The 16,364-nt window shown below is 35.9% G+C and overlaps 1 protein-coding gene across 1 annotated transcript in view; it reads right to left on the reverse strand.

The window, feature by feature from the left end:
• The window catches only part of MIPOL1 (mirror-image polydactyly 1), a 281,045-nt gene that overhangs the window by 40,717 nt on the left and 223,964 nt on the right, over nucleotides 1–16,364 (reverse strand). Inside the window, exon 13 of the mRNA XM_036271182.1 lies at nucleotides 3,512–3,742. Within this exon, the coding sequence (XP_036127075.1) occupies nucleotides 3,512–3,742 (231 nt within the window). The remainder of the gene's footprint in view (nucleotides 1–3,511; nucleotides 3,743–16,364) is intronic.

The following is a 16,364-nucleotide window of genomic DNA, read 5'->3' on the forward strand; positions in this document are numbered from 1 at the left end:
AGGAACATGTTCTCAGGAGAAGAAACAGCATGTGCAGAAATGTGGTAGGGGTCACTGGAGGAAATGCTACTAGACAGATGGGAGAAGGCTAATGATAGGCCTCACATGTCATGTTAGGTTGTTTGCGTGTTAACTTGTAGGGGAGGAAGAGCCTCTGAAAGATGCTGAATGGGGAAGTAATATAACCTCGTTTATGTTTTAGAAAAATCAATGCTGGTGGCAGTGAGGAAGATAAACTTGGGAGAAGTATTGGCAGGTAAACTATTTTTATGATTATTTCAATAGTCTAGATGAGTGATGCTGAGGGTCTAAATTAATGCAATTAATAAGTGAGGATGAGGTGGAGGGAAGCAGGAGATACTTAAGCAGTAGCGAACAAAGACTGACGTCAAAGTGAATGCAAGTGGTAAGAAAGGGGACAGCTCAGAAATTGCTGAAAACCATTAACGGAGGCAGGAAACACAGGAGCATGGGGAGGGCTTTACTTTCTGGGGAGTAATTTTCCACAAAATTACTATGACGGCACACAGAAGAGAGTGACTTAACTTTCTGGGAAGTTAGAGAAGACTTTGTAGAGAAGAGGAAATTGAACTAGTCTTTCTAGTTTGATGAATATGATGATACTAATAATATAATTTATAGAATGTTTATAATAAAGTAATTGGTACTGAACGAGGCATTTTACATGCTCTCCAGATTATTCCTCACATGAATCCTGCCCGTGAGGCCAGTATCACTGACTGAATCTTTTAACTGAGGAACTTTTGCTTTTAGGAGTTAACTTGCCGTCGGTCTCCCAGGAAATAAGTAGAATAGTAGGGATTCAAACACAGGTCTGTCTGACTTGAGTGCAAGGCCTGTTTCTGTCCTCTGCGCTGCACTGAATCTCACAGGAAGAATAAGTTTCTCATGGGGGAAACGAGCAAAAGGCTCCAAGCAGAGGGTCCAACATACATAAAGGCATTCAGTCTGGAAAAGGCAGCGAGCCCTTCTGAAAAAGGAGAGAGTTCACTGTGGAGTAAAATAATAAGAGAAGGAGGGACTCCGTAACAAGCATTGTTCTAAAAGCATTACAGGTATTGTCTAATTCTTTTTTGTTTTTTTCTCATTTCACAATTCATTATTTTTTTTCCCTTTTTCTTGAATTTTTTGGGTGACACTGGTTAATAAAATTATACAGGTTCTGGGTGCACAATTCCACACACATCATCTGTGCACTGTATTGTGTGTTCACCAGCTCAGGTCAAGTCGCCTTCCATCACCATTTGTTATGAGGCAGGAATATTACTGTCCACATCAGAACAGTTCTAAAATAAAATGTCAAAGTTCCCATCCCTATGCATTCTGAATCTGGAGCCTGAGCTTTTAAACCACTATGCTATATTGCTAAGGATTTATGACCATCTTTACTGATTTTTTACCATGATCATATATTTGTTTTATAATAAAAATAGAATTAGAAATGGGCCATTGAATTTCACAGTTAGGAAATTATTGGTAATCTCAAGTACAACAATTCCAACATAGGAGCTAGTCATAGTGTACTGAGTAGCAGAGGAATAAACGGGAATTGAAACATTCAAGAGAGTGAATATAGGTCAGTTACTCAAGAAATTTGGTTGTGACGGGAGAAGGGGAAATGTGAACTTTTTTAGTTTAAATTGTAATTATTGCCTGGAACACTGGCATATTTACAGAGGACCTTAAAAATAATTGCTAATAATTGAAATTTAAGATTGGATTGAGAATACTAATAATACTCATAACATCTAACTAAGTCATATAAATTGGTTTCCTGGAAGGTTATCCTCTTAAATCCAATAAAATAGGCTGCAATGAAGATACACTGCCCAATTGAGGGTAATTAAAAGTGAAATATAGTGGATTGAATATGAAAAGGAAAACCTGACAACATTTAATCTAGGTCTTACTGCTAGAAATCGGAATAAAAGATTCCACATTTAAATTAAAATTTAACATTTAACTCTTGTAAATGACAGAATTGTTGCACTTAAACTCTGTCCATGAATTATGCCATTCCAGTAAAAGTTTTGATCTGTTGTGGTTAAATGTGAAGAATAAAGGCAATAGAGTGTGTTTTTCACAAGGTTAAACTTATTCAATTTAAAGCATTATCTGAGATTATATTATTTCTACTTCTTGTGCACAACGTTATTTCTTTAAAAAATTATAACAACAGTTGATGAATTCTAAAAAAAATTAAAAGGTTCATATAATAATATTTCCAAAAAAAATTTTTTAGAACTCTAATTGTTCTCTGGGAAACACTTGTAGGGAATTTTAGCTATGTAGAGATTAAAATATTGATATGAATAATTATATAAAAATGTGAAAATAATTGCACTTGAAATTTGTAATTATTTGTAGACTTGTACATTGTGATTAACTGATACACTTTCTGACTTGAATACAAGCTTAATCTATAAAAGCTTAATCTACATAAAACATAATACCATAAGTCACAAGTTTCAAGGTACATGGACAATACAGGTTAATATGCATAATTCCTAATCTGTTTTAAAATGGTTTTGACTACAGATTTACTTGACCTTGCACTAGTACCTAAAATATAATTTCAGGAATGTTGGGTAAAGGGTTGAGATGACTTATTTTCAAATAAAAAGTGGTGAGAAATAAGAAACCTTGAAGGTAGCACTAATTCTTCATAAAGTGAAACTAAAAAAAAAAAAAAAAAGTTGTTAAGAAAAAAGGTCTGTCTTAGAAATTGAAGGTGATTAGGTATGAGAATGATGTTATACTATTAACAATACATAAAGGAGGGCTCGGTTGGAATGACAAGTTCTATTACATTAAAGCTGCCTTTGGAGATTCTGCTACAATGTTCAAGTCCCATAGGTTAACAAGTGACTTCTTTGTCTGATAAGTTATTTGTTAACATTTTGCTGGCTATCATAAGGACTGATTTATTATGCAGCTTTATTGAAATTTTAATAAAAAATGCAAAGATCACTGAAAATAAATATAATTATGCACTGTGAAAGCTATACTGAATACTGTGAAAGCTGAATACTTCAGAAGAACAATACACTGAAAATTAAATTACACTGTACCTTATTCTGTGTGCCTGGAGGTCTCACATTACAAGGTCACAGATGATCTGAATTCAAACAGGATTATCATGAAGCTAAATGACCCAAGCTGGACATTTGACTGCCTCTTCCCCTTGCTAAGAACTTTATCAATTACCCGTGACATGATTTTAATAGTATGGCCTCCATGAACTGATGAGGATTAGATATCACATAAACATGGTTTGCCCTAAACAGTAACCATGATTCCCAAGTAAATGGTTGTTTGATCCCAAATATAAATATGATAGGCAGTCTAAAAAAGTTTCTTTGGCTCCACAAACTTTTGTCTTAAACAATTAGTAGCATGAATAACAGACACTATATTAGTGAGTTGCTAAAAGAAAGTGTTTTTTTGTTTGGTTCATGCTTTTGAAATGGTGCAAGACCATTTTACTCACTTCTGAACCTTGTCACTGGCCGCCTGGGAAGCCTCTACGGCGCGCCGAAGCTCTAATTCCATGTTTGCTCGGTCGGCCAGAGCTTGCTGCAGTTGGGTGGCTAGTTCCTCATTTTGTTGCTGAGTGATGGAAACAATGTTCTCTCTATTCTTTAAAGCTTCTTCATAGGTACTGAGGGTATGGTTAAACTGATCCTTCAGATTTTCTTCCTGGGATAAAGATTTGTGTAGACTGGGAAAATACAAAAATAAATAATTTAAACACAAGTATGTGGGCTGACTGACCAATAAGCCGTTTAACAGAAATCTCCAGTTAGAAATACATGTTTCTCAAAATCAATAAAGACATACTTCAATGAGTAAATGAAAATAATTTTTACCTCTCAATGTTATACATGACAATTATTCCTTTTCTCTGCCTCTAGGCTGAAAGCTACCCAGACAAATGATTATCGTGCTACCGAGGCATACGAAAGGATGCTGCAAGATGTTAATTGAATTATGTCAGTGTAAATATTACATTCAATGTTCTTAAAAGGAATAGCAGAAAATTGAAAAATAAAGTATCTAGGTAAATAAAAGAATATAATAAGCTGACTGCAAAGAAATGAGAAGACAATGGACATCATCAGTGTAGTAGATCCTGGGTCTATTGGGCTGAACACTTAATGAGAATGAATGAGTTTTGTACAAATACCAGTCAGCCTCATTCAAAGCATTTTGAGATATAAATGAAGTTAAAATCACTAGTCAGACTGCACTGTGTTCCAATATATTTTCTCTTTGTTAATGAATCATATGCCAAATACACCCATTCATTAAGCTATATGAAGAAATAGCATATAAATTAAGACTGAATGCAGAAGAAAATGCAGACAAATAGAATCCTAAAATGCTAAAGGTCAAATCTTTGATATGTCATTACACCTACCACCTGAGGTTATTTTGAAATGGCACCAAGCACCTCACTCAATTAAATAAGGACATTTTGAAAATATAAATATTTAATAAGGGAAATTTAAAATCCACACAGGAGATGTTCTTTTTTATTAAATAAAATCATTTCAGTATATGCATACAAAAGAAATGTCGATGGGAGACTTCAAGTAAAACAACCTAACTATATAACACAGATTGATAACGTGAAAGAAAGTAATATAATTCTTGAAGCTGCAATAAGCTAGTCAGGGAAATTTCACCATTGGCCCAGTATCTCATCTGATACTTTATTTCAAACTGTTCAAACTAAAGTAAGTATAAATTTCTTCCTTTTGTTTAAGTAACCTATAAACCTTTCCAGTGTGTTCACTTTACAGAAGGTATCACACAGAAGCCAGAAGGCCTTGAAAAAGGGACAGTGAGGATTCCAGAAGAATCATTTCAGGATTAAAATTAGTTCTTAAGAAGAAAGACTGCTGCTATACTGTGGTCAACCGATTACTAAATATAAAATAAGAATGGCGTACAGTGCCGCATTTGTAGAGTGTAAAAAACTAGCTTTATAGTTTCACCTCATTAATCTCTTTATTTCATTTCTCCTCAATTCTTCCCATCAACCCATATGTCTAAAGACACCTGTCTCCTGTCCATTTTCTGCATCCTTCCCATTCCAACTTCAGTTTCCTTCAGCCCACCCTCTTTGACTATTTGAAAGATCCAAGAAAGAAAGAAACTAAAAACAAACAAAATAGAAAACCTTGAAAAAGACAAGTCAGTTTATGTTTTTTACCTTCAAAACATTACTACTTACATCTTGTTAATCATATTTTAAATTACAAAAAGTGTACACATTTAAAGTATTCAGCTTGACAAAATGCAAAGAACAAAACACAGAACCCATCTAAAAGAAGACTCCCAGTGTTCCCTCCCAGTTATTCCCCTCCCCCAAAGTAATCACGAGTCCAACCTCTATTAAGATTAGTATTGCCTGCTTCTGAACTTTTTGTCTGACTTTTCCACTTAACGTAAGGTTTATGAGATTCACCCTGTAGTTGCATATAGTTTGTTACTTTTTATTTCTGTGAAGTATTCTGTTCTATAAATATCCCATAAATCATTTAACCATTTCACTATTGTTGCTATTAATATTCTTGTACATGTCTTTTCCTGGACCTAAGATGTAGTTGATGTAAGTACTCATTTCTGGAGAATACTTTATCCATAGGGTGTAGGTATGTTTAGATTTAGTAGATGTTGCATACAGTTTCCTAAAGTTTCCAGCTTACACGCCCCTCAGCAATGTAGGAGCTCGTTGTTCAAACATGCTCCCTCAGCCTGGGATTGCCGGTCCTTTTAACTTGAGCCGTTCGAATAGGGCTGCAGTGATATTTCATTCTCTTAATGCTGTCTTTTGATGAATGTAAGTTTTTAATTTTAATGAAGTCCAATTTATCATTGCTTCTTGTGTCCTATTTAAAAAACCTTAGCCTATCCCATTCCTTTATAATTTAATCTTATATATAAGAGCTCACTTAAAACTCACAGTAGGCCGTCTTAGGGTGGGAATTCTGCATTTGTCTATGATACCAAAAAAACTATTCGGTATTCTCTAACCAATTAAATATTAGGACTCGATAATTCACCTTTAAAAATCTCATCATTAAGATGATAATATCCTGACTTAATTCCCTCATTGTTTATCACCTCCTAGTCTTCTATCAGTTAGTCTTTCTTTGGCAAATTTATACCTGATTTTTATTTTTCTCTCAGATGAACCTGTGACTTTACTCTAATTCTCAAAAAGCTACTCATTATTCAAAATGCCTTGGAAATCTTTAAATTCCCATCAAAACTTTCACAAATAGAAGCAATAGCTGGAGTAATCTTTTAAAAGATAAATCAGATAATGCCACTTAAAATCCTACAACAGTATCATATTGCGCTCAGAACAAATCTCTAAAAATGACAACAACAAATAACATATTTTAATTCACTAAACCTCAGCATCTATGAGAAGTCCTGTCAATTATTTTTTTTACTGACGACAAGATTGAAACAAAGAGAGGGCAGTAACTGAATGAACCTCACACACCTAGCAGAGCCAGAATCTGAACCCGCAGACTTCCTCCCTGGGCCACACCAGCCTCCCTACTTGGCACGTGCTCCCAGGCCCTGTAGCATCTGCACCTCCTCGCCTTTTACCCAGACGTTAGGTTTCTCAAGCTCACCAAGCTCTTTCCTGCTTGAAGCATTCGTTCGGAATGCCTTTCCCTCCTCTACCTGACAAGCTAGGTCTCAGCGCAAACCCCGCTTTCTCAGATACACCTTTTATGACTCTTCAAGCTACTTTGTGCTGTTCCCTCTTTGTTACAGTCTCATTAACCCTAATCTTTTCCTTCTAAGAATTCATAATAATTTGCGGCTTTTTTTTTTTTTCCATTTCAGCTTGTGATTTATTCCCCAATTCCAATATATTAATGCTCCATTGATACAGGGCATTTTATTATATAGAAAAAAAAAACTTGTTCCTGAAGAACTTCAATACATCAAACTGTTTATAATTATAAAGAACTTTGCTTATAGGAAGAAGGTGAAGTGCATGAGCTCTATGTAAGCCTCTGACCTTTGAAGCACATTTCGGTTTAGTGCTGTTTTCTCGCTCAGAGCTCTCTACCCTAAACTAACAGGGCCGCGTGGCTTAGCTTTCATCACAGGGTCACATCACATCTAACTTCTTGTCAGAGCGGGTGGTCTTCAGATGCATTTTCAGCACGATGGCAGCTTTGGATTTACTGGTGCTTAAATGACACTGTATGGGAACTGTGTTAAGTTACAGTAAGAATCGTGATAAAAAAAAAAAAAAAAACATTAAATCACTCCTAGAATTTTTAAAGCATGTACCCAATAGCGTGGCTCATAAATACTGACATAGGATGGTAACTGTCTGATTATCATGGAGATTATATCATAAATGAAGGTTCAATTCACTCTTCTTTTAAAGTCCTATAGCTCTTAATAGATTTATTTTTTCTAGTGTAGAATAGAAAGTGAAGCTTTAAAACTGTTCGTACTTACTTACTTACAGCCATCTCCTGTGCTGCTCACCACACTGGCTCTGGTAGAGGCTAAGGTAGGAGGCACCTTCCAATGGGCGTTACACCAATAAGTGGCATGTGATAGATTTCCTCTCCAAAGTGGCTTCTGTCTTCCTTTCAAGGTCTCCTGGTCTATTCCTTCATGTCTGTGGTCCTGACTACTTCCATGGTCCCTGACTCTGTACTGCCTCAGTTTGAAATACCTTGGGATTTCCAGGTTCATGACCTACTCTCATGTTTTGCTTATAGATATTTATTTACGTTCTCACCTTGTCTGCTAACTGGCTTGTTGAACACTCTCTTTCAAATGTAATGTCACGCATGAATTCAGCTTATTCTTGCAACGAGTACTATTCCCACTTATACCAAGTTTTGATTCTCCATGATCAGGTATTACTTAAGTGCTTGTAGGAGATCACTTGACTCACCATTCCATAGTAGACACCTACTCTTCTGCTTCATTTATTTAGAGTAATTGCTCAATCAATAGTATTTCCATATATACCGTTTTTAAAAATGGAATATTTTTGGATTAAGAAATTAGAGCTATGGTGCCACAGTATAGGCCAGGGATTTCCAACACTTTTCATCTCATGGCACACATAAACTAATTACTAAAATTCTGCAGCATACCAAAAATACATTTTCATCTATTTGACCCCCCCCAAAAAAATAGGGTATAATTTTGATTCATTCACACCAGATGGCTATTGTGTTGGAGGTTGTCATTTAAAAAAAAATTTATTTGACAATCTAAGGAAAAAGAGGCAATGCCCCTGACTACATAGTCAGGTACTGCATGTTTTGAAATTTTTTGCGGCACACCAATTGAAAATCATTAGTATAGACCAATAGTTCTTAACTAGGAGTAATTTTGTCCCTCGGGACATTTTACAACATCTAAAGACATTTTGGTGTAACAAATGGAGGTGGGGATGCTGCTAGCATTTAGTGGTAGAGGTCAGATTGCAGGTTCAACATCCTGCAATCCAGAGGACAGACCCCACAGCAAAGAATTATCCAGTCCTATATGTCAACAATGCCAAACGTGGTGTAGACAAAAAGATGCTGGGTTTGAACTCTGAAGATGCAGATTCAGATTTCAGTTTTGTCATTCACTCTGTATGACCTTGAAACAAATAACCATTTGGGTATTAATTTCCTCAAACAATGAGAAAAACCCGATGGAGTTAATATGAGAACCAAATGAGGTGATATATCTATGTGAAAATATCTAGCTCAATACCTGACAAAGAACAGGCATTCATGCGTGTATGATTTCTAAAAGAAACAATTACCTTTGTATAAAATCTTATACAATACTCAGGCATTTTTATATATACTTTGATGAAAAACAAATGCCTGTTTCTACAGGTTTTGTGTTTTTTTTTTATGAATTGGGAGAGGTAAACTAGTTTTCCTAACCTTTATCACTTAACTGATAACATTCTTAAATCATTCTGAAAATAAATAAATAAATAAATAAAAGGCAAGTTTGGCTTGTTTTTACTGAATTAAAATAAATAAAGAGAAAGCAAGTATGTAAGGCTGAAGTATGTGCTACCTTGTCCTAAGTACACATTTTCTGAGAGGACAGTGTGTTTTATTTCCCCGTTTACTGTATCAATTACTTTGATCAGAATTTCTGATCTATGTGATTGCCTTTCTTTGAAGAACTTCTAACATTTCTTGCAAGGCAGGTGTACTGATGTCAAATTCTCTTGGTTTTGCTTTGTTAGAGAAAGACTATTTCTCCTTCACTATTGAGGATAAATTTATTGGAATTCTAGTTTGATGCCCCAAGTGTTAGCCTGACATTCAAGGTGCTCCACAATTCTCTTCTCCTTTTTTTTTTTTTTTTTTTTTTCAGAATTCTTGCCACGGAACCTATGAGAACTTGTATTCTAGCCAAGTGGAACTATAAGCTGTTCTTTGAAGATGGCCTCACACACTTGTTTGGATTACTGCTCACACTGTTGCCTCCACATAAATGTTCTTTCCCTGTCCCTCCTGTGTCACTCCACGAGATCCAGATGCACTGTCACAACCATGATGAAGGCACACTCCACGCCCTGACCAAAGACAATCCTTTCTCTAAGCTCCCATAACCTTTCCATGTCCCTTAAAATATATTCTTCATTCTATGCTATCCTTTTTTTTTTTTTTTTGGTACGTACCCCTAGTGGGAACCAAACCCAGGACTCTGGTTCACAGGCTGATGCTCCAACCGCTGAGCCAAACCGGCCAGGGCTCTATACTATCCTTTATAGCTACTGTACACCTATTTTATCTTCCCTGCTAGAGACTAATCCCACTGAAGGAAGGGATCATGTTTTAATCTGCCTGGTTTCCTTCTAGGGACGAACACAATAGCTTCTCTCTAGGAGGCATATAAAACGTATTTATTGAACATTGTTCTTTTTTTTTTATTTTTATATCCTCACCTGAGGACATCTTTGCATTTATCTTCAGATATAGCAGGAGGGAGAGAGGGGGGAAGAGAGAGGAACATCGATGTGAGAGAGACACAGTGAGTGGTTGCCACCGACATGACACCAACTGGGGCTGGGGACAAACTGCAACGGAAGTACGTGCCCTTAGTGGGAACCGAACCCGGGACTTTCTGGTTCACGGGCTGATGCTCTAACCGCTGAGCCAAACCAGCCAGGGCTTGAACATTGTTCTTAAATACTCCGCCTGAACCAGTGGGCTCTAGCATTAGAAAAGACTCACATCAATTCATTTCTCTTCCCTTTCTCCTTATCTTAATGTGGGGTCCCACAAGCTCCACTGCTTTCCCTGGCCCACATTCCAGTCCAGGCCATCTCTGGAGAAGATTTTTTAAATAAATTTTTTGTAGTCCCATTTTTTTTTGTTTTTATTTTTATTTTTGTTTCCCTTGCTCGAAGATATATATATATCTTGCTATGAGAAATGTCCGAGATGTTACTGCCTATGTTTTCTTCCAGAATTATGGTTTTGAGTTTTCATTTAAGTCTTTAATCTATTTTGAGTTTATTCTTCCATATGGTGTAAGGGGGTGGTCTAGTTTCATTTTTTTTGCATGTACTTGTCCAATTTTCCCAACAGCATTTATTGAATACACTGTCTTTATCCCATTGTATGTTGTTCCCTCTTTTGTCCATTGACCATAAAGGTGTGGGGTTATTTCTGGGCTCTCTATTCTGTTCCATTAATCTATATGTCTGTTTTTATGCCAGTACCATGCTGTTTTGATTACTGTGTCTTGTAGTATAGTTTGATATCAGGTAGCACAATATCTCCAACTTCGCTCTTCTTTCTCAAGATTGCTGTGGCTATTCAGGGTCTTTTGTGATTCCATATACATTTTTGGAATATTTGTTCTAGTTCTGTGAAATATACCATTGGTGTTTTGACAGAAATTGCACTGAATTTATAGATTTCTTTGGGTAGTATGGACATTTTAATGGTGTTACTTCTTCCTATCTACGAACACAGTATATATTTCCACTTATTTGTATCTTCCTCAATTTCCTTCTTCTGTATCTTATAATTTTTCCTTCTTAAATTTATTCCTAGGTATCTTATTTTTTGGATGCATTTGTAAATGGGATTGGTTTCTTATTTTCTCTTTCTGACAGTTCATGATCGGAATACAAAAATGCCACTGGGTTCTAAATATTAATTTTGTATCCTGTTACTTTCCTGAATTTATTTATCAGTTCTAGTAGTTTTCTGGAAAGTTTTGCACAGCAAAGGAAATGAAAAGACAACCCAATGAATGGGAGAACATATTTGCCAATGATACATCTGATAAGGGTTATTATCTAAAATTTATTTATAAAGAACTTACACAAGTCAACACCAAAAAAACCAAATAATCCAATTAAAATGGGCAAAGGACCTGAATGCACATTTTCCCAAAGAGGACATACAGATGGCCAATAGACATATCAAAAGATACTCAACGTCACTGATCATCAGAGAGGTGCAAATTAAAACCGTAGTGAGATATCACCTCACACCTGTCAGAATGGCTATCATCAATAAATCAACAAGTGTTGGCGAAGATGTGGAGAAAAGGGAACCTTTGTGCACTGTTAGTAGAAATGCAGACTGGTGCAGCCACTGTGGAAAACAGCATGGAGTTTACTCAAAAAATTAAAAAAATGAAACTACCTTATGACCTAGTGATTCCATTTCTGGGCATATATCCAAAGAACACTGAAACACCATAGAAAGAATATATGCACCCCTATGTTAATTGCAGCACTACTTATAATAGCCATGATTTGGAAGCAGCCCAAGTGTCCATCAGTAGGTGAGTGGATAAAAAAATTTGTGGTACATGTACACAATGGAATATAATGCAGCAATAAAAAAAAATCTTACCATTTGCAACAGCATGGATGGACCTTGAGGGTATTATGTTAAGTGAAATAAGCCAGTCAGAGAAAGGCAAATACCATATGATCACATATATGTGGAATCTAATGAACAAAATAAACAAAATGGAAACAGACTCATAGATAGGGAAAACAGACTGACAACTGTCTCAGGGAACGGGGGCTGGGGAGCTGGGGAGCTGGGTGAAAGGTGAAAGGATTAAGCAAAAATAAAAAACCTCATAGACACAGACAACAGTATGGCGCTCACCAGAGGAAAAGGTGGGTGGGGGGAGGTAGAAGAGGGAAAATGGGGGATAAATGGTGATGGAAGGAGACTAGACTTTGGAAGGCGAATACACAATACAATATACAGAAGATATATTGTATTATAGAATTGTGCACTTGAAACCTATGTAATTTTATTAACCAATGTAACCCTGAATTTTCAATAAAAATTCAAATAAGATAACCTTTTTGTATTGTGATTATTATAGATTCTTATGCATTTGCAAGAAATAATACAGAAAGATCCTTGGTGTCATTTACCTACTTTCCCCTAATGGTAACTTTTTGTGAAATTATAGTATAAAAATACCACCAAAATACTGCATTGATACAGTTAAAATACAAAAGTTTCATCACCATAATCCCTCATATTTCCTGACTTCTCTACCATTTCTTCCCCTCCTTAAACCCTAACAACTATTAATCTGTTTCCCATTTCTATAATATCATGTTAAAAGTGTTATATAAATGGAAAGACTATTTTGGGGAATATCTGTTTTTCACTCTGCATAATTCTCTGGAGATTCATCCAAGTTGTTGCATGTACCAATTGTCAGTGGATTTTGAGAAAATGGTCTATTATTTCTAAATTACCATTTATATGTGTGTAGAGTTGTTCATAGTAATCCCTTATTATTTTTATGTCTGCATAAAACTGTCTATGTAGATAATCTCAAAGACTTAACAAAAACAAAACAAAACAAAACAACAAACTCCTAAAACTAATAAGCAATGATAGTAAGGTTACAGGATACAAGGTTAATATAAAGTCAGTAGTGAATAATTGTAATTTAAAATTAAAACATAACCCTGGTCGGTTTGGTTCAGCAGTTAGAGTGTCAGCCTGCAGACCAAAGGGTCATGGGTTCGATTCCTGATCAAGAACACGTACCTGGGTTGCAGGTTCGGTCCCTAGCCCTGGTTGGGGTTGTGTGGGAGGCAACTAATCAATGTGTATCTCTTACAATGATCTTTCTCTTTCTCTTTCTCTTTCTCTTTCTCTTTCTCTTTCTCTTTCTCTTTCTCTTTCTCTTTCTCTTTCTCTTTCTCTTTCTCTCTCTCTCTCTCTCCCTCCCTCCTTCCAATCCAAAAATAAAAATAAAAATAAAAATAAATGGAAAAATATTCTCGGGTGGGGATTATAAAATAAAAAATTAAATTAAATTAAAACACAATACCACTGATTATCACTCCCCCAAAATGAAATATTTAGATATAAATCTAACAAAATATGTACAGAATCTATATGAGGAAAACTCTGATGAAAGAAATAAAAAAGAGGCTTAAATAAATGGAGAGATATTCCATCTGTATGGATATTGTTAATATGTTAATTCTTCCAAACTTGATCAATGGATTCAATGCAATTCCAATAAAAATCCCAGCAAATTATTTTTAAATATCAAACTGATTCCAAAGTTTATATAGAGAGGCAAAAGGTCCTGAACAGACAACTCAATTGATGGAGAACAACGTCAGAGGGCTGATACCCCAACTTCAAGACTTATTATAAAGGTATAGAAATTAAGACAGCATTACACTGATGAGAAAGCAGACAAACAGGTCAGCGGAGGAGAGTAGAGAACCCTCAAATAGATCCACACAAATATGGTCAACTGATCTTTGGCAAAAGAGCGACGTAGCCCTTTTTCAATAAATGATGCTGAAAAAATTTGACATGCATATGAGAAATTAATAAATCTAGACAAAGAACTTATACTTTTAATAAATGTGACTAAAAATGGGTCATAGACCCAAAGAGTAAAATGCAAAACTATATAACTTCCAGAATGTAACACAGGAGAAAACTGAGGTGACCTTGGGTTTGTAATGAGTTTTAGATACAATACCCAAAGCATGATCTATAACAAGAATAGATGTTAGACCTTATGAAAATAAAGAACTTATTTATTTTTTTGCTGTAAGACACACTATTAAGAGAATGAAAAGACAATTCACAGACTAAGAGAAAAATCTTTGCAAAACATATATCCGATAAATGACTAATATACAAAATATACAAATAACTTAAAACTCAACAATAAAAAAACAAACCACTCAAAAAATGAACAAAAGATATGAACAGACACTCACCAAGAAGAAGTACAGGTGGCAAATGAACATATGGAAAGATGCTCAACATAATATATCATCAAGGAATTGCAAATTAAAACAATGAGATATCACTGTACACCTATTAGAATAGCTAACTCCAAAAAAAAGTAACAATACTAAATTCTGGTGAGAATGTGGAGCAACAGAAACTCTCATTTACTGGTGGTAGGAATGCAAAATGGTACAACAGCTTTGAAAACATAGTCTTAACTTATGATGCAGTGACTGTGCTCCGAAGTACCCGATAGTGATGAAAATCTATGCACACCAGAAGCCTGTACAGCAACGTTTACAGCAGCTTGTCTTTCAGCAGGTGAATGTATAAACAAACTGTGGTACATTCATATAATGGAATATTATTTAGTGATACAAAAAAGAGCTATCAAGCCATGAAAATATCCGGAGGAACCTTAAGTGCATATTACTTAGTGAAAGAAGCAAGTCTGAAAGAAGCCAATCTGGAAGGCTACATACTGTATGATTCTAAGTACATAACATTGTGGAAAAGGCTCTGGAGCTAGTAAAAAACTATGGAGATAGTAAAAAGACCCGTACCTGCCAAGAGTTCAGGGGAAGAGGGAGAGGGATAAAAAGAAAATACTTTTTCTTTTAAGTGCTATGAAACTATATGTAATGGTGGACACATGACCTTTTGTATTTTTCAAAACCCATAGAACTGTACAACACAATAAGTGAACCATAATGTAAACTATGGTCTCTAGGTAATAATAATATATCAATATGGTTTTATTATTGTAACAAATGTGCCACAGCAATGAAAGATGTTAATAATAGGAGAAACTGTGTGTAGGGGGAGTAAGTATATGAAAACTGCACTACTGGCTCAATTTTACTATAAATTAAAGTGTTTTAATAAATAAAATAAATAATAAATACTTATCCTCCCCCCACCCCCTACTCCACACACATGAAGTAGGAATGAAGGTTAGCTGACCATAGTTCAGCAGGGGTCAAAAGTGACATGAGACACAAAGCACCAAGGGCAAGCATGGCCAGCAACGGTAGAGTGCCCAAATCAGGGCTAAGCCTATCTGACTGAATTCATTATGCATGTTATAATTCATTAGTGAAAAATTAATGCACCCCCACAGGAGGGCTTATCAGGTTGGGTAAGCTATACCTGTGATCAGGTATCATTATATTTATGTAGCCAGTAGACAACCTGTTAGAAACAGTGTAGAGGAAATCCGGGCACAATATTGAAGGCTGGATTAAATCACCTCTAGATGTAAGTGATCTCGAAATGCGGAGGCCTAGCTCAATGCCAGCTACCATAATTTGCCATCCTAATTCTGATGAGATGAGTTACCCCATCTAAGAACAGCCACAAAACAAAGAGTTTCATCTGCATAAGTGTCAGTTCTCAACAAAAGGGTTTCGTAGGAGCTCAGCACACACTCACAGTAGCTGATTTGCAAATGGCTGAGCAGTTTGCTCAACTATTAAAAATTATGCCCCATACCATCTGCATAAATAAAATGATTATACTGAAAATGTAAAAACAGCAAATAACCAGCTGTTCCTACCTGTTGTAAATATTTTCAGTTAACCATTCTTATTAACTCCTTAGGAAGAGTAAATCAAATCCTATACAGTCGTCCCTCGCCACTTCGCGCTTCGACTTTCGCGGCTCCACTCTATCGCAGTTTTTTCAAATATATTCATTAAAAAGTTGATCGAGACACTGAAAATGATACAGTGCACGCTCGGTTGTCTGAGTCAATTAAACACCCCTGAATTACAATTCAATTAAAATTACTGTACGTATGGACTGCAGGCCTACGTATTCGAGCACCCCGGGAATCCTTCAGGGCCAGGTGCGACCGCTAGAGTCTGGAACGAATTAACCGATAAACGCAGATCTCAGGTTTGAGGTCTAACTAAATTCATTTTATGAGACCATTGTAAGTGCAGAGCTCCTGATACATGGCTGTTCCTGAACGCTCGCTGATTAATTGAACTGTTGAATGTGGGGGTCAGTCAGTACATGCGTAGTGGAAGTATGTGCTCTGTTTTACTTGGAACTGAG

Source organism: Molossus molossus, unplaced genomic scaffold (genome assembly GCF_014108415.1).
Source record: "Molossus molossus isolate mMolMol1 unplaced genomic scaffold, mMolMol1.p scaffold_m16_p_1, whole genome shotgun sequence".
In the NCBI taxonomy this organism is placed as follows: Eukaryota; Metazoa; Chordata; class Mammalia; order Chiroptera; family Molossidae; genus Molossus; species Molossus molossus.